Source organism: Nanorana parkeri, unplaced genomic scaffold, assembly GCF_000935625.1.
Source record: "Nanorana parkeri isolate BGI_ZX_2015 unplaced genomic scaffold, ASM93562v1 scaffold563, whole genome shotgun sequence".
NCBI lineage: Eukaryota > Metazoa > Chordata > Amphibia > Anura > Dicroglossidae > Nanorana > Nanorana parkeri.
The window spans coordinates 316109-339814 of record NW_017306831.1 but is presented as its reverse complement, the minus strand read 5'-3'; the positions used below and the strand labels follow the sequence as shown (position 1 = coordinate 339814).

The 23706-nt window shown below is 47.6% G+C and overlaps 1 protein-coding gene across 1 annotated transcript in view; it reads right to left on the bottom strand.

The window, feature by feature from the left end:
• The window catches only part of LOC108791634 (beta-1,4-galactosyltransferase 3-like), a 40409-nt gene extending 22068 nt beyond the window's left edge, over nucleotides 1-18341 (bottom strand). The window contains exon 1 of the mRNA XM_018562174.1: nucleotides 18085-18341. Within this exon, the coding sequence (XP_018417676.1) occupies nucleotides 18085-18292 (208 nt within the window). The 5' untranslated portion in view covers nucleotides 18293-18341. The remainder of the gene's footprint in view (nucleotides 1-18084) is intronic.
• Between the last annotated feature and the right edge of the window lie 5365 nt (nucleotides 18342-23706).

Sequence of the window (23706 nt, the reverse complement as noted above, 5' to 3'; positions counted from 1 at the left end):
TAATACATTATACAGCGCAATGCGGAATACCACCAGCTATAGAGGACTACAACAAATCCCAGCAATAGTACATTATAAAGTGGTACAATGCTAAATACCACCAGCTATAGAGGACTACAAAACCCAGCAATAGTACATTATACAGCGCAATGCAGAATGCCGCCAGCTATTATGTACTATTGCTGGGATTTGTTGTATTCCTCTATAGCTGGCGGTATTCTGCATTGCGCTGTATAATGTGCTTTTGCTGGGTTTTGTAGTCCTCTATAGCCGGTGCCATTCTGCATTCATTGCTGTATAATTTTACACTTTCCATTTCACTATATTGCACACCACACTATCTTTTTTTCTTTTTTTACTTCCACCGCTCCAAGCTTGCTCCTGTGATGGACTACAACCTCAATACAAACTAGTAGTCCTATCACTGGAGCCATTTTTTAAACTTTATTTTATTGTTTATCCGATTAACCGATTAATCGAACTTAATAATCGGCTAACTAATCGATTTTGAAAATAATCGTTAGCTGCAGCTATATATATTATTATTATTTTTTACTTTTATAAAGTGATCAAGTGATGTAGTAACCACTACTCTAGCTTCCAGGGCTGGTGAAGGCTGAAGTCTTGAGTTGACAATTGGTAGCTTCCACCAGCGTGGCGTCCGCTCTTTTGTCTCCATGGGGAACACCATTTAAGTCTATGAGGCTCAATTCTTCCTGACAAGAAGCTCTTGTACTTATTCGAGATGCAGGCATTTTGCTACAAGCAACAGAACACTCATGGGTGAAAAGAGGCCATTGAAAACAATGGAATCCCACTTGCTGAGTGTTGTAGTGCTTAGTCAATCGGGCTACAAAACGCCTTGGTGTGATAAAGGCCTTAATGTATTTTATGCGTGGTATTTTCCTTTAAAGGCCCCCATGCGTAGACATCTGAAAGCCCTGAGCTTGCCGACGCATCCCGCCATCTTGGATGTGGTGTCAGCCGTCCCAGCAGACTCATAGCTGTCACTCTATATTATTCTCCTTGGCTCTTCCCCCACCAGATACATAAATGATTATGTAGGGAGGTGAAGGGTGGAGGAGCTGGGAGAGCACATAACGTAATTAGACACTCCCAGAAGAGGAGAGGGCTATGAGATGCAAGGAGCGAGAGGGGCTGTGCTAGGCAACTGAACTTGCTAGCAAATCAGACTAGTTTAGAAGAGTCAGAGGCACATTGGAAGATAATAAAGAAACATTTTTGGAAGAAACTTAAGAAAAAAATACTGAAAAAAATCATGCAAAATACTTGTTCTGTGGCTTTACCTGCAATTTAGTTGGTGACAGGGTCTCTTTAAGGTCCAGTAATAATTATAAACAAAAAGCTGGACAAAAGGGCTGTTTTATAGTGTCTAGCGGTCTATGTCAAAGTCTATATCACAAAATCCCTGGCTTGTCCGATGGGTCATTAAAGGCTGCCGCCTCGTTCACATTACATTTAATTACTTTTTTAAATCTCTTTCTGACCAGTAAATGCTGACACTAGCGCTATAGGCTCCCATAAATACCAAGTCATTAGCTGTAATCCCTGCATCTCAACAAGAAGGGCTAGCTCCCTTTCCAGGCTCATTAAAGCGTTGGTCCAGATCGTGACTAGATGTGGTTGGTATGGGATGAATGTATAGGACAGGAGGCAGGCATTGCAGGAAATGCTCTTCTTTGCGTCTGGACCACTGTATCGAAAACTGAACCCCCCAAAAGCTGGCAAGGTGAAGCTCTGCAAGAGGAACATTTTTACTACATCAAACTTTTCGGACACTCCAGGTTTTGTTTATGGCAATTATAGCCGTATTGGTGCACTTGCCATTCAGACTTGTGATTGGGGCTACACTGTGAATTCCAGCAGCTGGAATCACCAATGTGCGCGAATATCTGCGGCCAGGAAGCCTGTTCAAAGCACTGACAGGCTGACAGTGGCCACAGATGTCCGTGGCTGTGCGCACGTCCAGCGATTACCTGTTGCCAGGGACAGATGACCGTTCCTAGACTGTGCAGACAAATTTGCATCCAGGGATGATCTGTCCCTAACTACAGGTAACCACTGGATGTCCAATTACATCCAAACAGCTGTAGCTGCCCGTTGCCCTTTAAGTGCAGGCAACTATTTGCGCACACCGGTGACTCTAGAAGCTAGATTCCACTGATTTTTACCATTGGAATTTGCAGTGTAGCCCTAATCACAAGTGTGAATGAGGTCCTAAAGTTTCAGGGCAAGATTTCGGGGGTCTACCCCTTTCTTCCCGATCCAAGCAGTACTGATACACAAAGGTTTAGCAAAATGTTAAGAAAAAAAATTGGCAAACACGGCAAAAAAAAAAGGTAATACATTTGAGAAAGTACAGGCCCCCATGGACAACTCAAATTTTGGCCAGTTCCTGCTAAACTAGCCTACATTCAAGACATGCATGGCCTTACAAGCACCATCAAGTTCAACAGAAGCCGATTTATGAACTGTCTGAGCCGGGTGGAAAAATTGCTGGTCAAACATGGACTGTGTACTATCAGATGTAGTTACTGTTCTTCAGCCAGCGCCACTGTAAGTGCCGTGGCTGCCCTAATACAATAGCCGGAAGTGGAGATTCCTCCATCCACACTGTTGGCAAGGATGGGGAAATCCATTTGTTTTTTGTTGTTCGTCCCAAATGTGCAGTGCATGACCTAGGGGTTGAGAAGGAGGCTAAAGAATGGGACGGGTAAATTAGGGAGGGGTGGTGGAGGATGGGTAAATTGGGGAGGGATGGTAGAGAATGGGACGGGATGGGTAAATTGGGGAGGGTGGAAGAGAATGGAACGGGATGAGTAAATTGGGGAGGGTGGAAGAGAATGGGACGGGATGAGTAAATTGCGGAGGGGTGGTGGAGGATGGAATGGTTAAATTGGGGAGAGGGGTAGTCACAGAGGTGAGAATGGTCATACAACTGATTAATGGCGATTTATGAAATTGAAGTCCACATTCAGTCCATTATCTCTTATATCAAACAGAAATATCATTCATAGGTCAATCATTTTTCTTTTCAGGGATGGGAAAACCTTTGAACTACAAATTATAATTCTGTTTGACATAGCTTGACATGGCTTGATTTTTTTAATGAGCCTGCAGAAGCCAGTGCATTGCACCCACGATCTACTGATCACAGTTGCGATGCTTTACTGGCTCCTACGCAAGACGTGTGTTTTGCTTCGTTTTGTTTTTTTCTGCAAAAGCTGGAATTTCCCTTGAATGCAAACAACCCAGCAAAACAAGAAGGTGTTAAAAGCAAAATACCTCCGGGGGAAGGGAGGGAGTTGAAGTACCACTTCAAATAAAATGTAACAAATTACGAAGATGGTGTTAAAAACAAAGACGTGAAATTTGAACAAATTACAGGCAGCGCAGAGTGAAGATTTGTTCCCTCTCTTCAACAAATTTGGGCTTCAACTGTAAATATTTGGCCTACAAAATGAACAGGAGAGAAATTAAAGCCGTTAAAAGCGGCTAAGAGCAACTGCCACCGTGGCGCGCGGATGCAGTTATCGGTGGCCGGCAGGTGAGAGGCGAGCTCTCGGCTCTGTTACAGTTTTACAGTTGCGGCCAAATAAAACGAGGTCTAAATAGAGTTGGGTATTGATTACAGCATCCAATAAAAGCTGAACGTGTGGCTCTGTCAAGCTGCACAATTTGGCATCAATGGGAAGCGAGAGGCAGATGTGATAATAAAGCTGGTTGAAATGAAACGCTGTGAAGGAAAGCTGGCAGAGTTATGAACGTATTTCACAGCGAGAAGATGCCTGCACAGCAACCAGTCCACTCAATGTACCTGAAAACAAACCGAATGGATTACACAGTGGCAAGGTGAAAGTGTATTTAAAGCGAAACCCTTTTTCATTGTTTTGGGTAGCGTATGGAAGTTTAGTTTGAAAACCCTCATCGGGTCCATGTGGTTGCTTGATTCACCCACTATATCTGTCTTGGTCACCATGTTAGTTAGTGAATATGAAATGCAAAATTTTACAGTTGTACCAAAACAGGAGGTAAAAGCTTAGGTTTAGCACTTCCATGTGTATTGTAGGAATACCGGACCCCGCGTGGGAATGGGGATGGGTAGTCCAGAACCTGTACTTTTTGGAGACAGTTCTCCATTGGCAAGAATCCTTGGTGTTTGTAGAGCATTTGAAGAATGAGAGCGCCACACCAAAAATTAGGTCCTACTGCTTGCTGTGGACTCATGGCTGTAAAGCCTAGGTCCACCACATAAATGTGTATGGTCGGCACATTGGAAACCTTGTGTGAGCAGGGATAGGTAGACCTTACTCATTCAGGTTAAGGATCTTCTTTGGGTTCTACCGCTTACTCTGCACTCTTGGTTGTAAAGAACTAGGTCCACCACATGAATGTATATGGTAAGCGCACTGGACACTTTGTGTGAGCAGGGATAGGTAGACCATACTCATTCAGGTTGTTCAAGGATCTTCATTGGGTCCTACTGTTTACTGTGCACTCTTGGTTGTAGAGCCTAGGTCCACCACATGAATAGGTATGGTAGGCACGCTGGACCCCTCTTGTGAGCGGGAATAGGTAGTCTGTACTAGGTTCACCACATAAATGTGTATGGTAGGATTGCTGGACCCCTCGTGAGTAGGGATAGGTAATCCATACTCAATTAGGTTGTTCATTAATCTGCATTGGGTCCTACTGCTTGCTGTGCACTCTTGGTTCTCAAGCCTAAGTTTACCACATGATTGTAGGCACGCTGGACCCCTTGTGTGAAGGGGGATAGGTAGACCTTACACATTTAGTTTGTTTAATAATCTGCATTGGGTCCTACTGCTTACTGTGCACTCCTGGCTGCAAAGCCGAAGTTCACCACATGAATGTGTATATTAGGAACACTGGACCCCTTTTGTGAGCGGGGATAGGTAGTCTGTACTAGTTGAGGTTGTTCAATGATCTGGATCGAGTCCTGTGCTTACTGTGAAGTCTCCGTTGTAAATAGGTTCACCACATGAATGTGTATGTTAGGAGCACTGGACCCCTTGTGTGAACGGTTATAGGCGGCATGTACTAGGTTCAGTGATCTGGATCGGGTCCTGCTGGCGTGGCGCTCTCATTCTTTCAATACTCTGCCAACAAAACAGAAAGTGACAACTAAGAGGGGATTTCCACCCAACACAGAGATTTCCTCCTAATTTTGCATCACTGGGACAGGAAGTGAAAGACACTCCCTATGGTATTCAGACTGCAATAAACAAACCTGATAGCGGTTTAACCTTTCCCTACCTGCTTTATTCAAAACGAACATTGCTTTAGATACACGTTAAAGCCCAACTCCAGCAAAATGAACTCACCAAAGTTAAAGCTGTTCTACATTTCGGTGCCACAAAAGTAAGCTCTCCGTCATGCTGGCTTTAGTCTACATCTGGCAAATCTGTTTACATGCTGCAATTAGGGGGGCTCCCGCTGTACTTCCAGCCCACTCGGATGTAATCGTTGCAGGTCTCATAGACCCAAGCAATGAGGAAGTGTGTATCTCCCCTATACTGCAGGTCATTCTCAAACCACACAGTTTCAGTATGTGAATGGCCTGGAGGCGAGGGAGGCGGTGACATGGCCATCGCACTGGAGTCTATGAGACCTGCAGCGCTTACATCTGAGTGGGCCGGGAGTACAGAAGGCGCTCTACTAAATCACAGCATGTAAAGGAACAGATGAAGAATAAAGTCAGCACAAAAGGGGATTGCTTTGGTGGCCAACTGAATGTAAAATGGTTTTAGCCCAAGTAAGTTGCCCAGCATTCACCTGTACTTTGCTTATCCAAGGCAAAGCAACCAGTTCATTTTAACGTAGGCGTCCCCAGCTACAAATACATTTTTTCCTTTCCTCCCGCGCTGTTCCGGAAGCAAAGGAGGTCCAAGGTTAGCTTCTAGTTTGGTGACATGGATTGGCTCCTGCACCAGACTGGCATTAAAGTCGAATCGAGGCAGAAAACATTAGGTGATGGTAAAGTGTCAACGAATTAGTGTACAACACTTGTCATTAGTGACCTGGCACCTTCTCCAGGAAAACGATGGCAGCCAAAAGCACAGGGAACACAGCCAAAAATCGCAAATGCTGTTCACTACTCCACTCTATGTCATACAGGTGAACCGGTCCTCAATACACGACGTGTATAACAATGCAACAGCAACATCTATATCCAACTGGAAGAATGGCGACTGAGATAACACAGGGTGGCATCACGTACTTCGAGAACTGCACATAATTCACAGCGCCATTCTCTTATCAAGAGACGGCAGCGAAAGTTACGCTCCTCTTCCTCATCCTTTCCATGCAATCTCCCAGCTGTACATTACACGTCGAGAGAGATTGAAGCCAGACGGTACTGTCCCTGGTGGGGAATATTTACTACATGGAAAGCTATAAAAAAAAAAACAATACTTGGCTCGCTATTGTACACATTACTGGTTTATGTGGTGCAAACAGCTACTGCATTGTGAACAGGGGTGATTAAAGCTGAACTCCAGGCAAGCAACTAGAGACAGGGTTCATATACATATAGTACGGGTCAGTGCTGTTCCTTGCCAAAGGATTTCTAATTCTGTTCAGAAAGTTTACGAATCCAGGTACCTCCCCCCCATGCTAGACAGCACAGAAAGGTCTAAGACCTAATTTTTCTCCACTGTGGCAAGTCAGTGTAGCTTGGTCCTTGACCTGCCGCAGTCTGCTGATTGGGCAATGTGGCTGGTTGGCGCATGACTCACCCCAGCCTGTTGACTGGAGTATGTAGGAGCTTGGTGAGCAACCCACCTCAACTTGCCGACTGGACAATGTAGAAGCTTGTTCCATAACATGCCCCAGCCTGCTGATTGCACAATATAGGAGCTTGGTCTACGGGGCAATCACTGAACAATGTAGGCGGTTGGTCTACAAGCCACCCCAGGGCAATGACTGGACAATGTAAGAGCTTAGCCTACGACCCACCCCTGGGCAATGACTGGACAATGTAGGCGGTTGGTCTACAAGCCACCCCAGGGCAATGACTGGACAATGTAAGAGCTTAGCCTACGACCCACCCCTGGGCAATGACTGGACAATGTAGGCGGTTGGTCTACAAGCCACCCCAGGGCAATGACTGGACAATGTAAGAGCTTAGCCTACGACCCACCCCTGGGCAATGACTGGACAATGTAGGAGCTTGGTCTACAAACCACCCCAGGGCAATGACTGGACAATGTAGGAGCTTGGTCCACAATCCACCCCAGGGAAATAACTGGACAATGTAGGTGCTTGGTCTGCGACTAACCCCAGGGCAATGACTGGACAATATAGGAGCACCAGCACACTAAAATGGTTACCCTTGTACTTTCATCCCCTGTAAGAATGTTCAGCATTAGGCCTCTAATAACCCTCTAATACTGAACTTGTCTTTCTGTCCCTTTTAGTCAGTTAAATATACCACAAAAGTGTTACATCAGTTCGATAAAAAAAAAATAGTTGTTGATCCTGCCAGAAATCTTGTGAGCTGATAACTTCCTGTGCTCTCTGTCTGTACTGCACTCTCATCATTTATATTGTTTCCAGTGGTCTATATAAACCACAGAACACTTTCCCTCTTCATTAAAGAGGGAGAAGAGGAGCAGATGTTTGTTGTACGGTCCTAGAGTGAAAACTAGCTGTGTCCATTATGAGGGGCTCCCACCATCCCTGTGCTGAGTTCCTGAGTCTGTACACCTGCTGTGCCCATTATGAAGGGTTCCATCATCACTGCTGGGTTTTTCTTTAATATTATGGAGAATGTAATGGCAGAAGCTGGAAAATGCAAAACTCTAGGTAGACAGGAACGGAGCCAGGAATTTTGCCAAGGAGAGTATCAAAGTCATGTAAGAATATAGGGGCTGAATGTGTGCCCGGTGGGGAGATTTACCCACTCTACTTTTCCCGGCACAAGAAAAGAAAGTGCAGGAACCCAAAATGTTCCATTTGCCTTTGGAACAAGGATGAGGGAAAACTCTTCCGATGGTGACACCTGTGCCGTGAACAAATGTCAAGAGTGGATCCGGGACAGGAAGTGAAGAGAAATCTCACCAATGGGATGCAGACAGCAAAAACAAAAGAAACAGAAACCATGAAGGTTTTAACATTTCCTCACTGAAGCCAAGGAAAAAAAAAAAAGGTTTTGGCTTTAGATACATTTTCAACTCAACTGGAAAAAATGGAGTTTGCCGTTTCCAAGACTGGGTGAATCACACACATTTGAATCCTTTTTGACTGCGGTTTGTACTAAAGGTCACCAACTCCCTGCAGACAAATAGGGATTACCTGTACCACAAAGCTCCATTTATGAATCCATAAACTGATCCTAGGAGTTAAAGCTGAACTCCGCCTTTGCCGTCAGTTTTACCGACTCCTCTCCAGGACTGAAACCACTGCTCACAATGTGCATTAGAAGCTGCAGCAAGTCAGATAGAGCCTGCCTCATTTCCTGCCTCAACTAGCCCTTTCCTCCTCAGCCTTACTGTCCCTGGACCGTCCCTTTCATTTATTGGAACCGAGTCACATCAGCTGCAGAATAGTGGTATCAAGGACAAGAAGAAACACAGCAGTATGGTATTTCTTTTAAAAAGATATGCACCAATACCGATACTAGTATCGGTATTGGTGCCTATATCGAGTATTCGCCAAATGCTCCGATACTCCCCTCCGATACCGCAACCCGGTCAGAGGAAGTTTTGCCGGGGGGGAACATGGAACCAGCTTCCTGGGCGATCAGGAAGCTGGGCGGTGAATAATGACCCACCTCCCAGCTTCCTGATTGGCCAGGAAGCCGGCTCCATGCTGATTGGCCGGGAAGCCAGCTAATTGGCCAATCAGAATTGAGCCGGCCCAACAGCCGACTCCTTGCTGATTGGCCGGGAAGCCGCATTTCCAGCTAATAAGCATTGAGCCGGCTTCCCAGCCAATCAGGAAGGTGGGAGACGGGTCATTACTCGCCGCCCGGCTTCCTGATTGGCCGGGAAGCCAGCTTGATGCTGATTGGCTGGGAAGCCGGTTTCCCGGCCAAGCACAATCAAGCCGGCCAGATAACATGGAGCCAGCATCTCCGGCAATCAGATTGCCCGGGAAGACGGCTCCATGCCAGCGGATTCACCGGTATCGGTACTCGGTATCGACGAGTACCGAAAGCAAAGTATCGGTACTCGTACTAAATACTGAAAAAAACAGTATCAGTGCATCCCTACTTTTAAATGTTCCCTCTGTGCCTGACTTGAGAACTCAAAAATGAAGATATCTCCCATCCCTAGAAAAACAATACAGATAAGAGCCAAATTGTGCTTACCCAATCTAATTTTCTACCTGGTAATCCTGCCAGCTCCCAAGAGGGTGACAATGCTGCAAGGCCACCAGTGAGTTCACTGCAGCATTGTCACCCTCCTTAGGAGCCGCAGAGAGCTGCATCGGCTGAGGAGAAGGGTTACCCCCGCATTGTCACTGCCAATAACCCTCACTTCCAATCAGCACCCCATACATTATCCAAGAGGGCGCTATGCGTCTGTAAGGACGCCATGCAGGGCACCTTCTTAGATCCCAACTCCGGTGGGCCCCTGTAATTATATCAGAGGAGCTTGTGTCGCCTAGAAAATAAAAAATAATAATAATACACAAAAAAATACAAATGTACTTTAAAAATAGAAAAAGTCACAGGCTGGTAACAGGCACCATAAGATGGAAGCTACTCCCACTGATCCCATGCGTTCCACCATAGCTGGAAGTTCAGGAGGTGCTGTAACTATGGGCATGTGTCTTATGAGGACAACCTGAGGTTCCCTTGCTCGTGTGCTGCTGTTTTCGGACGCTGACCCCCGGCACCTAGCTGTGCAGCCCGAGATTGCTTTTCTATTTGCTAACTTATGTTATTCCAGTGGTTTTATTTGTGTCCATTGACTTAGCAAATTTAGAAACCGCATGGTGTTGGTGTGTCCTTCCTGTTTTTCACTTTTTGAGTGTTTCCTGGCTGAGATCAAAAGCCTGCGAGATGATATTTATTCTGAAACATTTTATTGTGTGACTGCTCTGTTTCACCACACCTTTATTTATGGTGACACGACTCTTAAAGTGTATGTAAACCCAAACCCAACATTCTGGTTTATTTGGCATCATGTCTCCCGGTATACAGTCTTCTAAAGCAAAACATATTTTGTAAATCCATTGCAAAGTTTTTATTTTTTTATAATATTTGGGTTCTCTAAGGCAGCTCTCTGGTGCCCGGCCCTTGGCATAACGTTTCAAAGTTTGTAGAAGAGAGCTCCATGGTATTTTTGACAGTTTAGATAAAGTTTATTCATCACAGTAATCATTTAAAAACATCCAACATGTTTCGGGGGTCCCAAGAAACCCTCCTCTTCATCAGGTGTGGATGATAATGGTTTAGCAGCCCTACTACTAATATTTACACCTATGTACCAGGACTCTCACAACAACAAATGTTACTCATGAATTTATGATCTCATTGCAGCCCATAAACATGAGATAACAGAAGTCTGATCTGGTGATGCCTCATGTACGTGGCAGGCTGGTGGCTTTCAAGGGAACGTTGATCATACAAGCTGGCCACACTGATGTATTTCCTCTTATTCAGCTCTGTGGGGAATTCCTCTCACTGGTTATTGTATTATGATAGCGGCTGGTATACCGCCGTCAGAACGCCTGATCAGTGACTACAGCTCATTGCCCGCAGTCACTCTATAGCCAACAATTTTCAGAGTGGCTCGGAGTTGATCCCCAGTTGATGCCCAAGGGCCCGTTCACACCAGGCCCGATTGTGGCCGGAATGCACTGGTTCGCATTGTGGCCAGCTCACTATGCTGTGGGGTTGGAGGGGCGCGGCGGTCTATTGAAGTGAATGGCACTGTAGCAATGCGCTCGGCCGCACGGGAACGCATGGCACATCAATGCCTGCGTTCCGGTCAGAAAAAATATTGCAGCATTTCTTCCGACCGGAACGGAACGCAGGCATTGATGTGCCACACGTTCTTATGCGGCCGATCGCATTGCGGCTGGAGGGCGTGGCTGCGGTGCCATTCACTGCACCGCCAAGCCCCCTCCCGCCACACAACAAACTCAGCCGGCCGCAATGCAATCCAGTGCGTTCCCGCCACAATCGGGCCGGAACGCGCTGAGGATGGTGTGAACGAGGCCTGAGGGCAGGTTCACACCATTTTCCGGACCGTATCTGGAACGCAGTGCATTGCGGTTTGCTGCGTTTTTACAGCAATTTTGCCACATTTGAAATCATTTTATTTTTTTAGCTTAAAATGGTCTTTCAGGTGCGTTCCAGTGCGTTTTTGATGCGTTCCAGGCCAGAAAAAAATAAGACGAGCGGTATTTTTCTGGTCTGGTACGGACTGCGCTGGTGTGAACGGAGGCCAGAAATAGCCTAGGGATACATTACGATGCATTTTGGGTCCGGGGGAGCGGTGGGTGGATGGAAGAACCGACGTTCACAAAAATGACCTTTGAAATGGCGAACAATCGGTCCCTCTTAAAGTGAATTAAGTGATGAATACCAAGAGAATGATCGTTAAAATGTAATGCATTACTCCGGCAAATAAATAAAAAAACTGACAAGGTTATTATCAGTCCAACACGGCCTATTTCATAAATACTTTCATCCTTATCCTCACTTTACTACCCAGTGAGTCATCGAGGCAGAACGGGCCCTGCATACCAGGCTGTCATAGAAATGACATTGACGTGCGACTTTCAGGGACTCGCCAAGCTGTAAAAAAAAGAAACAGGAGAACGGTTCTGAAATAGAAACACTGCTGTCAACTTCTTCCCCCTTGCCTGTCTGCCATGCTGGTCCCCCGGCTTCAATACTACACCTATAGCCCCTGCAGTATTCCTCTGCTGCTACTTTACATTTTTATTTATTCATCACAGGTAGGGATGCACAGATACCGGTTTTTCGGTATCAAGTACCGATATTTTTTTTCTTCTACTCACTGATGACGAAAGTCCCATTAAGGAAGACAGGCGGCAAGTAATGACTCGCCACCCGGCTCGCTAATTAGCCGGGAAGCTGTCTTCATGCTTCCTCATCACCAGGTGTTAAGAAAGCATGGAGCCGGCTTTCTGGCCAATCAGGAAGCCGGGCACCGTGTAATGACGCGGCGCCCGGCTTCTTGATTGGCCGGGAAGCCGTCTCCATGCTCCCTCTTCTCGAGGTGACGCATGAAGCCAGCTTCCCGGCCAATCAGAAAGCTGGGCGCAACGTCATTACACACGCCGCCCGGCTTCCTGATGGGCCGGCTTCCGGACTAAATCACATACCAATACAACACTCCCACTAAGAATGAACAGGGCTGTGTTGCGCATACGCAGACTGAAGAGAACCCATGCAAGATGTTTGCAGAAGCAAGGCTGTGTGGCACCTTGCTTGGCTGCACAGTTGAATCGAGTCCAGAGGCAAGTATTGGGCAAGGTGGGCTGTATTCATTAAAGGACAAGTCCACTTTAAGGCCTGGTTCACACCTGGGCGTTTTGTAGCGCGTTCGAACGCTCTGCAAAACGCTCAAACACCGAAATCCCATTATTTCCTATGGGCATGGTTCACACCTGGGCGTTTTGTAGCGCGTTCGAACGCTCTGCAAAACGCTCAAACACCGAAATCCCATTATTTCCTATGGGCATGGTTCACACCTGGGCGTTTTGTAGCGCGTTCGAACGCTCTGCAAAACGCTCAAACACCGAAATCCCATTATTTCCTATGGGCATGGTTCACACCTGGGCGTTTTGTAGCGCGTTCGAACGCTCTGCAAAACGCTCAAACACCGAAATCCCATTATTTCCTATGGGCATGGTTCACACCTGGGCGTTTTGTAGCGCGTTCGAACGCTCTGCAAAACGCTCAAACACCGAAATCCCATTATTTCCTATGGGCATGGTTCACACCTGGGCGTTTTGTAGCGCGTTCGAACGCTCTGCAAAACGCTCAAACACCGAAATCCCATTATTTCCTATGGGCATGGTTCACACCTGGGCGTTTTGTAGCGCGTTCGAACGCTCTGCAAAACGCTCAAACACCGAAATCCCATTATTTCCTATGGGCATGGTTCACACCTGGGCGTTTTGTAGCGCGTTCGAACGCTCTGCAAAACGCTCAAACACCGAAATCCCATTATTTCCTATGGGCATGGTTCACACCTGGGCGTTTTGTAGCGCGTTCGAACGCTCTGCAAAACGCTCAAACACCGAAATCCCATTATTTCCTATGGGCATGGTTCACACCTGGGCGTTTTGTAGCGCGTTCGAACGCTCTGCAAAACGCTCAAACACCGAAATCCCATTATTTCCTATGGGCATGGTTCACACCTGGGCGTTTTGTAGCGCGTTCGAACGCTCTGCAAAACGCTCAAACACCGAAATCCCATTATTTCCTATGGGCATGGTTCACACCTGGGCGTTTTGTAGCGCGTTCGAACGCTCTGCAAAACGCTCAAACACCGAAATCCCATTATTTCCTATGGGCATGGTTCACACCTGGGCGTTTTGTAGCGCGTTCGAACGCTCTGCAAAACGCTCAAACACCGAAATCCCATTATTTCCTATGGGCATGGTTCACACCTGGGCGTTTTGTAGCGCGTTCGAACGCTCTGCAAAACGCTCAAACACCGAAATCCCATTATTTCCTATGGGCATGGTTCACACCTGGGCGTTTTGTAGCGCGTTCGAACGCTCTGCAAAACGCTCAAACACCGAAATCCCATTATTTCCTATGGGCATGGTTCACACCTGGGCGTATTACAGGCCCTACGCCCAAAGAAGTACAGGAGCTTCTTTGGGGCGTTTTTGTCGTGCGTTTCCATTGGGATTCAGCCAGGTAGCCCTCGGAAATGCGCGTTTGTCGCGCGTTTTAACGCGTGTCACACGTGCATATTCGATACGCACGCCTAGGTGTGAACCCAGCCTAAAACCAAGTGCATTTAGCCTTCTTCCCCTTTTCCCTTGGCCTATTATGTTGTGGGGTTGGAGGGGCGCGGCGGTCTATTGAAGTGAATGGCACTGTAGCAATGCGCTCGGCCGCACGGGAACGCATGGCACAACAATGCCTGCGTTCCGGTCAGAAATAGTGCAGCATTTCTTCTGACCGGAACGGAACGCAGGCATTGATGTGCCACGCGTTCCTGTGCGTCCCGATCGCATTGCGGCTGGAGGGCGTGGCTGCGGTGCAATTCACTGCACCGCCAAGCCCCCTCCCGCCACACAACAAACTCAGCCGGCCGCAATGCAATCCAGTGCGTTCCCGCCACAATCGGGCCGGAACGCGCTGAGGATGGTGTGAACGAGGCCTGAGGGCAGGTTCACACCATTTTCCGGACCGTATCTGGAACGCAGTGCATTGCGGTTTGCTGCGTTTTTACAGCGATTTTGCCACATTTGAAATTATTTTATTTGTTTTTAGCTTAAAAAGGGCCTTACAGGTGCGTTCCAGTGCGTTTTTGATGCGTTCCAGGCCAGACAAAATAAGACGAGCAGAAATATATTTTGATGTTTCCTTAACATCTTGTACAATAAGGTTGCGATAGCCTATTAATCACCAGTGCTGCTCAGGATTGCAGTAATTGCCCAATCGTACAGAAATGTTTTTGGGCGTCCTTAACCCACCCCATGCAGGCGCCAGTTCTGGAAACTTTCCGGCAGCTTTTGGCAGAGAAAAAAAAACGTTCACATGGAACTGAACAGTCAGCAGCAATCTGTCATCTGTGGTATGTAGGGCCCGAATGATCGAAACAGGGATGGAAAATTGTAAATGCATTTCACCCGGCACTGCTGCTGGTTTAGATCAATCCTTTGTAGCAATCTAGATTCTCCGCCATCTATAAAGCTCTGGCAATAAAATAAACCGGTACTGAGATGAAGTGGGTGCCGCCGTTCCTGATCTCCCCGGAAATTCTAGTTGCCCAGCTAATCCAATGTCTTCAGAACTTTCCTTGACCAGGGACAATCATCTAGGAGTTCTTGACTCCTCCTTTTTGGCTCAGTGATTAAAAATAGACACAGTCAGTATACAGCAATGGCAGCCTTTATATTTCTTTCAGTACCAGTTTATTTCAATTTTATTGGACATCTGCAGTCTCTGACCATCTCCTCTAGTATGTGTCACTCTCTGTCCATCTCCTGTTGCACGTCTGCCGTCTCTGGCCATCTCCTGTTGCACGCCTGCCGTCTCCTATCTCCTGTTGCACGTCTGCCGTCTCTGGCCATCTCCTGTTGCACGTCTGCAGTCTCTGTCAGCTTAGTGTAACACTACATATACTAATTATTAAGAGTGGGTTTTGGTAATGTCAGTAGCCACACTTGAGGGCCCCCTATATCATCTAAGTTGACCACCATTGTTATAAAATGCTCCTGGCCTCAGGCAGTGTCACTCCATTGGAGTTATTATTGATTTTTGGAGACAAGTAATAAGTTTACTTGCTAATTTATTACAACGTAACAACCTCCTCCTGCACATCTGCATCTGTTCGGTATATGAAATGAAGAACATTGGCTGCAATTATTCCAGATTTTTTATTAGGGAAGCATTGTTCATGGCAAGTATATGCATTGCTATGAAAAGGATGACCCCACCCCCCACGGTATCTCAGTGGTAAATGGTAATTAACCAGATGGAAGAAGGAACTGTCATGAAGTGCGGGATTTACGGTGTCAATCTAAACACGAGATGGTTTGATCTGCTCCAACAACAATGACAATTTATAGGCCATGGCGAGTTTACCTTCCTGTGTTTTTAACAATGAAAGTATACAAATGTAAAAATAGTTCAACGGAGATTGACAAAGTTTACACTTTTTTTACTTCATGGAGCCAAATGCTGAATATTCGACCTTTCAATTCTGAATATGAATTGTATAAGGTTTTTGTAAGCTTGTAACTTCTTTTACAATTCCAATTCCACCCAAAACTAATAAAAAAAAAAAGGTTTTGGCTTCAGTTGCACTTTAAGGCGCTCCTTACCTTTCCAGTGCCCCATCTTGAAATGCAGCTGCTTCCAGAAGCACCCTGGATGGGTCAATCGCCTGTTCCCTTGTCAGACGCATGGGTTCCCCCCCTACCACCCCATAGTGACAGGTTCACTTTAAAGCAGGTTATCTTAATAGCTAAATATATCCTGTGGAGGTTTATAAGGGACAGTGAACCAAATCGCATCAGCCTCTAGAACCCCATGAGCTTACACTCTAATGCCCCCACCACAGACATACCGACCCATTAAGTGGAAAGTTGATTACTTTAACAGTAAGGCCTCATTCAGACGGCCGTACACGTCCATGCAGTGTGCATGCCCGTAAACAGGCCAACCCCGGGAGGGACAGGTGCTGCGTGTTATTGCGCTAAGCAGCCTGTTCTTCCCTATGTGAGGACGCGGCCGTACGTTGCTATCCGCACGCACGAACTGCACATCCGTGCATGTTCATCATCCCTATGAGGAACTCCACACACCAGCATCCTGTGGAGCTGAACCCACAACCCCAGCACCACAAGACAACATAATGTTCACATTCTACGTCAACAGAGCATGCACTCTAAATTTGCTTATACACGACTGACTATCTTGGCGAGAATAACGTTTTTAGAGGGCCCCTTCACACCAAAGCGCACTTTATGACATGTGGCATGGCCCTGTGGTTCTTGAATGAGCCACAGATATCCTGCCCAATGATTCTTACAACAAATTCTCACATTTCATTTCTGCATGCCGGAAAATCTCTGCCCATTGACCACAATCCCTAAGCACTTCCAAAAACACTCATCACAATAGCTTTACCCAGGGGAGGGTGGACAAATCCATATGGAAATCAGGAGCCATGCTGTCCTATCCTGGAGCCAGCAGGATTTTATTTTTAGGAGCTGGCTCCATTGACAACTAATAGAACCTCAAAGTTAGGTGCCAGCTGTAATTTTTATGGAGCATTGCTGACCGGGCTGTCCTAACTAGGAGCAAGCTCCATGGACAACTAGAGAAAACCACAAAAGTTAGGCGCCAGTTCTAAATTGTAAGGAGCACTGGGGACCTGGCTGTCCTATCTAGATGCCAGCAGGATTTTATTTGTAGGAGCCGGCTCAGTTGACGACTAATAGAACCTCAAAGGTTAGGCGCCAGTTCTAAATTGTAAGGAGCACTGGCGACCTGACTGTCCTATCTAGGAGCCAGCAGGATTTTTTTTAGGAACAAGCTCCACTGACAACTAGAGAAGACCTCAAAAATTGGGTGCCAGCTACAATTTTCAAGAAGCATTGGCGACCTGACTGTCCTATCTAGGAGCCAGCAGGAATTTATTTTTAGGAGCCGGGTCAGTTGACAACTAAAAGGAAGGTTAGGTGCCGGCTCTAAATTTGAAGGAGCATTGGGGACCTGGCTGTCCTATCTATCTATCTTGCCAGCAGGAATTTTTCGGAGCAAGATTCATGGACAACAACAACTAGAGAAAACCATAAAAGTTAGGTGCCAGCTACAATTTTTAAGGAGCATTGGCGACCTGGCTGTCCTATCTAGGAGACAGCTCCATTGACAACTAATAGAACCTCAAAGGTTAGGCGCCAGTTCTAAATTTTAAGGAGCATTGGTGACCAATCCTATCTAGATGCCAGCAGGATTTTGGAGCAAACTCCATGGACAACAACTAGAGAAAACCTCAAAAGGTTAGGCGCCAGCTGTAATTTTTGAGCATTGGCGACCTGACTGTACTATCCAGGAGGCAGCTTCATTGACAACTAGAGAAAACTTCAAAGTTAGGTGCCAGCTGTAATTTTGAAGGACCATTGGTGACCTGACTGTCCTAACTAGGGGCCAGCAGAGTTTTTTTAGGAGCCATCTCCACTGACAACAACTAGAGAAAACTCTCAAACGTTGGGTGCCAGCTGTAAATTGTAAGGGGCACTGGTGACCTGACTTCAGGATTTGTCCAGCTCTGGCCTCAAACACCGTTCCAATCTAGCACAAGCCTTGCAACTACCACCGCGCTTTCGGTTACCCTCCCCCCCAAATCCAGAAGTTTGACCACCTACCTATAAACGGCGACGTCTCCGGGCAAAACGGCAGCAGCTCCTCGCTCACGGCCGGCTTGGCTATCAAGCTCAGGTTGCTGTAAACGTCCCCGGGCAAGGACAAGTTCTGAGGCGCCAGCGACACCAAAGAGTGGGGTCCGTTCTTGGCGAAAATGCTGAAAAAGTACGCCACCCTCTTCCGATAGCCCTCGCGGTACAGCAGCGCCATGACCACCAGCTGCACGCAGAAGAAGAGGATCAGGTAGCGGGCTTTCGCGACGTCCCCCCAAAAAAAAACGACACAAAAATAACAGCAGGTGTACCATCCAGTTTAGGGTCCCGAATGCAGCAAGTTTCGACTTGTTTGCCGCCAATGTCTCATCTCCGCTCTCCACGTAGCATGCTTTAGAAAAGAAAAAGGATCCCGTAGAGCAGAGGAAGCTTCACAGGCAGCGAGAGGTAAGGCACATGTGGGTCGGTCGTCAGACGTCTCTGTTATTTCAGAGCGATCGTCGCTCGCCAGGAGAAACGTTGCCAGTTGAAGAAGCTAGACTAGCAAGAGCCGAGGCACCTGAAGCTCTGATGCAGCAAGTCAGTTCCCTCCCGCTACATTGTAGCAATTACTAGGAAGTGAAGCATACAGGATGATGGGGAACAAGAGGAGGAGGAGGAGGAGGAGGAAGGGGGGGACCACAGCCAGTCAGCAACAAGGTAACCACTCTAATAGAGGAATGAGACGGGGAAGAGAAATCCCACCCAGAGGCTGTGTTCCCTGTGATCGCTGCTGTGTCATCAGATGTAGACCAGCTACAGAGCCGGCCACGGCACAACAAAAGACAATGCCGAGCCTCCTCTGGAGACGGAAGGCAAACACACAAAACATCAAAAGAGCAATGAACTGAAAAGGAAATACTGCTTCTGGGGGACCAAATACGGAAACCCAGGCGACAAAAAGATCTCATACGGGGCCCCGTTCACACACATGCGTCGTACACTCACCATACACGTCACAATCAACTTTAGATCTACTAACACTATGTGGTATGAGGGCATAGCTACACCGTCCAATCAGGCTCTTGTACTACATACTTACTGGTAGATCTAAAAGGAGATTGTACAATCGGATTGTAACGTGTGTGTGGTGAGCTATGGGGCAAAGTGAGTTAAAAAAGAATCCTGCTTGCTGCATCTTTGGTGCGCTTTCATCAATGTTAACGCAAGTAAAACTTTTGCGGAGGGTCTCAGGAGGGCTGCGGAGGGTCTCAGGAGAGGGAGATGTGGGGAAGGTGGAAGCACTGTAAACAGGCTCTGCGTAGTTCCCAAGGCGCAGCAAGCGTGAGACCGTACAGCAGCAGCTTCAATGTAACAATGTAACATGCCGGTATCAGTTTTGGGTATCTGGGCGCAACAAGTACTCGTGAACAGGCCGGCCCAGCATCGGTACCGATACCGACACCACTATCAGCACATCACTACATGTCACTGTCATTTTTAAAAGTAATTTTTTAATATGTGCAGTTTTTATTAAAATAATAGCTGGTAATCCTGCCGTGGAGGTCCTTGTTCAGGCACTTCCTGTTATAGGGTGGCAACCCTCTGTCCCTGGCTCCCAATTAGGTTCCTGCGTCGTCACCCTCTCACAGTCTCTCCTAATGGAGAGTAAAAGTGTTCCAACAGGTGTACATTACACAGACATGGTCCACTTTTATCACCATCAGGAAATCCGCCCTGAGAAATGCCGTGGCAGCCATCGCTGAAGTGCACATACACAGGAAGTGGCTGCAAAGAGGGTGCAGGAGATCAGCAGCACTGAAACACCCCCAAACACTGCTTTGTCAGTGTTTGAACCTGCTTTTTTGCTTTATATATTTCAAATGGAGTCCCAGATAGAAGTTAAACCTGATCTGGGTTCTAATCTATCCCCAAAACTGAAAAAAACTAAACATTTGGCTATAGCAAGGGTTGGCAGCTGTTGTGGAACTACAAATCCCATGAGGAATGACTCCCGGAGGCAGAGGCATGTAGGAATGTATAGTTAAAGCACAGCTGGGGGGGGTAGGTGTTGCCCACCCCTGGGCTATAGCTGCACTTCAAAGTGTAACTGAAGCCAAGTTTTTCAGTTTTGGATGGAGCGGAGTGTCCCCATTAGGGAGATTCCCCCCTTCTATGTGTCCTGGTGACCATTATCACTGAACGTGAAAGGAAATCCTCATTTTGGGTTGTCACCAGAACAGGAATAGATGGGAAATCTTCCAATGGAGACACTAGGGATTTTCTCTCACTTCCTGTTGTGGTTATCAGGCAGGAAGTGAAGAGAAATCTTCCCAATGGGGCACAGATGGCAAAAAAAAAAAAAAAACTGATAGGGTTATTACTAGGGATGCACTGGTACCGATACTCATACTCGCCCAAATGCTCCTGATGCCTAGCCTGGAACTTCTGCTATCAGGAAGCCAGGCAGCGAGTCAGTACACACTGCCCGGCTTCCAAATCGGCCAGTAAGCCGGATCTATGCTCCCTCGTCACCAGGAAGCATGGAGCTGGCATCTCGGCCAATCAGGAAGCTGGGCAGTGTGTAATGACTCACCCCCGACTTCCTGATTGGCCGGCTCCATGCTCGCTAGTCACTTGGTGACAACGTAGGCATGGAGCTGGCTTCCTGGCCAATTAGAAACCTGGGTGTCCTGTAATGACTCGCCGCCCAGCTTCCCAATTGGCCGGCAAGCCGTCTCCGTGCTCGCTTGTCACTTGGTGACGAGGAGACATGGAGCCGGCTTCTCGGGCAATCAGGAAGCCGGGCAGTGTGTATTGGATCGCAGGCCAGCTTCCAGATTGGATGGGAAGCTGTCTCCATGCTCCCTTGTCACCTGGTGACGAGAGAGCATGGAGCTGGCTTCGCGGCCAATTAGAAAGCTGGGCGTCCTGTAATGACTCGCCACCTGACTTCCTGATTTGACGGGAAGCTGGCTCCATGCTTCCTTGTCACCTGGTGACGGCTTCCCTGCTAATCAGGAAGCAGGGGCGGCGAGTCATAACACGCCACCCAGCTGGTGACGGGAGGACGCTAGTTTGTGTCCTCCCGTTACCCTAAGGAGAACGGGGGAAAAGCCCTAAACCCCATAGTTCTCCTTTAATGGGACTTTCGGTATCGATATTCAGTATCGGCGAGTGCCAAAAAATATATATATATATATATACATCAATACTCGATACTGAAATACTGCCATTGGTGCGTCTCTATGTATAACCTCCATCCAAAACAAACAAACAAAACTTTTGGCTTCAGTTCGGCTTTCGATACTCATTAATCTGGAAGCGATAATCATTAACCCGGGCAGAGCAGAACGTTTCCCAACACGCGGGTACAGGAGGGCACGGAACAAGGAAACGACTCGTCCCAAAACATCTTCTATGCAAACAAATCCCAATCACAGATCTGTGGAGTTTATTGTATCCGCAGCTCATAAAAACAAATGAGTCCGCACCCCAGGAAATGTTGGCACATGCTGCGCTCGATATTTCCTGCACGCCGCTCCGCTCATCGGGAAGTTGCCGATCGTATTTTTTTTTTATGCAAAAAACTGTCCTTAACCCTGGCAGTCCCGTCCCGTCCCCCCCTCCCAGCATTGCAAGAGTTAACTGCACGTTTTTGTCTAGGTGCCAAAATAAAAAAAAGTTATATTCTCCCGACCCCCGGAGCCGGACAGCTTTCCCCCATCCACTGCAGTGATGGTATGTCCTTCGGTGTCCTTACTTCCTAAACGCTGAGTCGCAGGGACCTTAGACCGCTGCAGCGGATGGGGAGCGAGGCTCCAGGCACCGGTCTAAGAGCAAGCTGGCTTGGAGGATGGGGAGGGTATAATTTCGTCATTTAAGCATCTAGGCCAGGGGTCTCAAACCTCCGGCCCTCCAGCTGTGGTGAAACTACAAATCCCATGATGCATCTCTCTTCGGGAGTCATGTCTGTGGCTGTGAGAATCTTGCAATGCCTCATGGGATTTGTGGCATGGCATGTCGGGGGGTGGTAGACCCACTGCAAGGGCTAAGAACAGTTCTGCCCAGGGTTGTTCTTTAAATAGCAAGCTATGACAGCTTAACATCCACAAGAGAATGATTTACATTGCTGAGTTATCAGAGGCGGGCTCCATCGGACTTGCTGCAGCTTCTAATGCACCTTGCGAGATGCTCGCAGTGTGCAGTGACATCAGAGGAAGCAACTTCAGTCCAGGAATAGAGCCGGTACAACTGTGCAAGACTGAAGGGGAGCCCAATTTGCACAAAACCAACCAAATCAATATCACCCTTTGGGGTGGGGACCGATTTGTTCCATTATGAACCGGCCTCTATTCGGAGGTTCTTTAGAGAAATTCATTGCGCCCCTGTGGGGGAAGGGCAGAGAATCGGGGAGGCCATTATAGGGAAACTGCAAATCATAATGGCCACGGCTCAATGTTGGGGTTCCCAAGAGATCAGAGAAGCCAACATGGTGGACTTGGCGGCTCGCATTCAAATCTGAAGTATCAGCGTTGAGTGGAGAGGTCCTTTAAGAATGAAGTTCGTGGCCTTCAAGAATGAGTTTCCCGGCCCTCCCCTTCAACAAATTCAGCACGGTTTCCTTCTGTGGCCTAGGCCGGAGCTTTCCGCTCATAATATTCGATCATCACCGGAGACAGCAACCCACGAGAGGATGAGGGTACCGCTACAGAGAGACATGCAAGAGCGGTGTAATGCGAGCGTCCTGCCAGACTGAGTCTTGTACTCTTCCCGTGGACACGTGATGCGTCAGATTATAACCAGAATGAGACCGCAAGGAACCATCAGCATCGGGACTGACCACTTATCACAATCCCGATGTCATCTCAGAAGAACAGAACAAAGTTAGGGGCTGTGTGAGGCTCCTCCTCCGCATATGGGAGCAGATAAGGATCAAAAAACCTAAACTCCCATGATGCAATAGAAGATTGTCCTAACACGGTTCATGCAAGTCACATGTGCTGTAATAAAGCAATGGAAGGAAGAAACTAGATACTAGGGATGTGCCGATACCCTTTTTATTGGTATCGAGTACCAATGTTTATATCCAGGTACTTGCCGATACCGAGTACCGATACTTCCGGTAGCATGGAGCCGGGTTCCTAGGCAATCAGGGAGCCAGGCGGCGTGCCATTACCTGCTGCCCGTCTTCTTGATTGCCCGGTGAAGCAGGCTCCATGCGGTTTGGTTGAAAAGCCGGCTTCCCAGCCAATCAGCATGAAGCCAACTTCCCGGCCAATCAGGAAGCCGGGAAGTGGGTCATTACCTATGGCCCGGCTTCCCGATTGGCCAGGAAGCACGCTCCATTCTCTTTGGCCAGCTCCATGCCGATTGGCTGGGAAGCCAGCTCCATGTTCCCTCGTGGCTCTGCCGGACAGAGAAAATCTCCCTCTGACAGGGAGTTCCGGTATTGGGGGTAAGTATCGGAGCATTTCGGGAAGTATGAGTACTCGCCCAAATACTCGGTATCGGCACCGATACTAGTATAGGTGCATCCCTATTGGATACAAACTGGTCCCGGCAGCCTCTTCTCCCCTGGGCTCTGGCAGTCTGAGGGCCCATGACGTCATCACATCCAATGCAGTCCATTAGATGTGAGGGTGCCGAGGG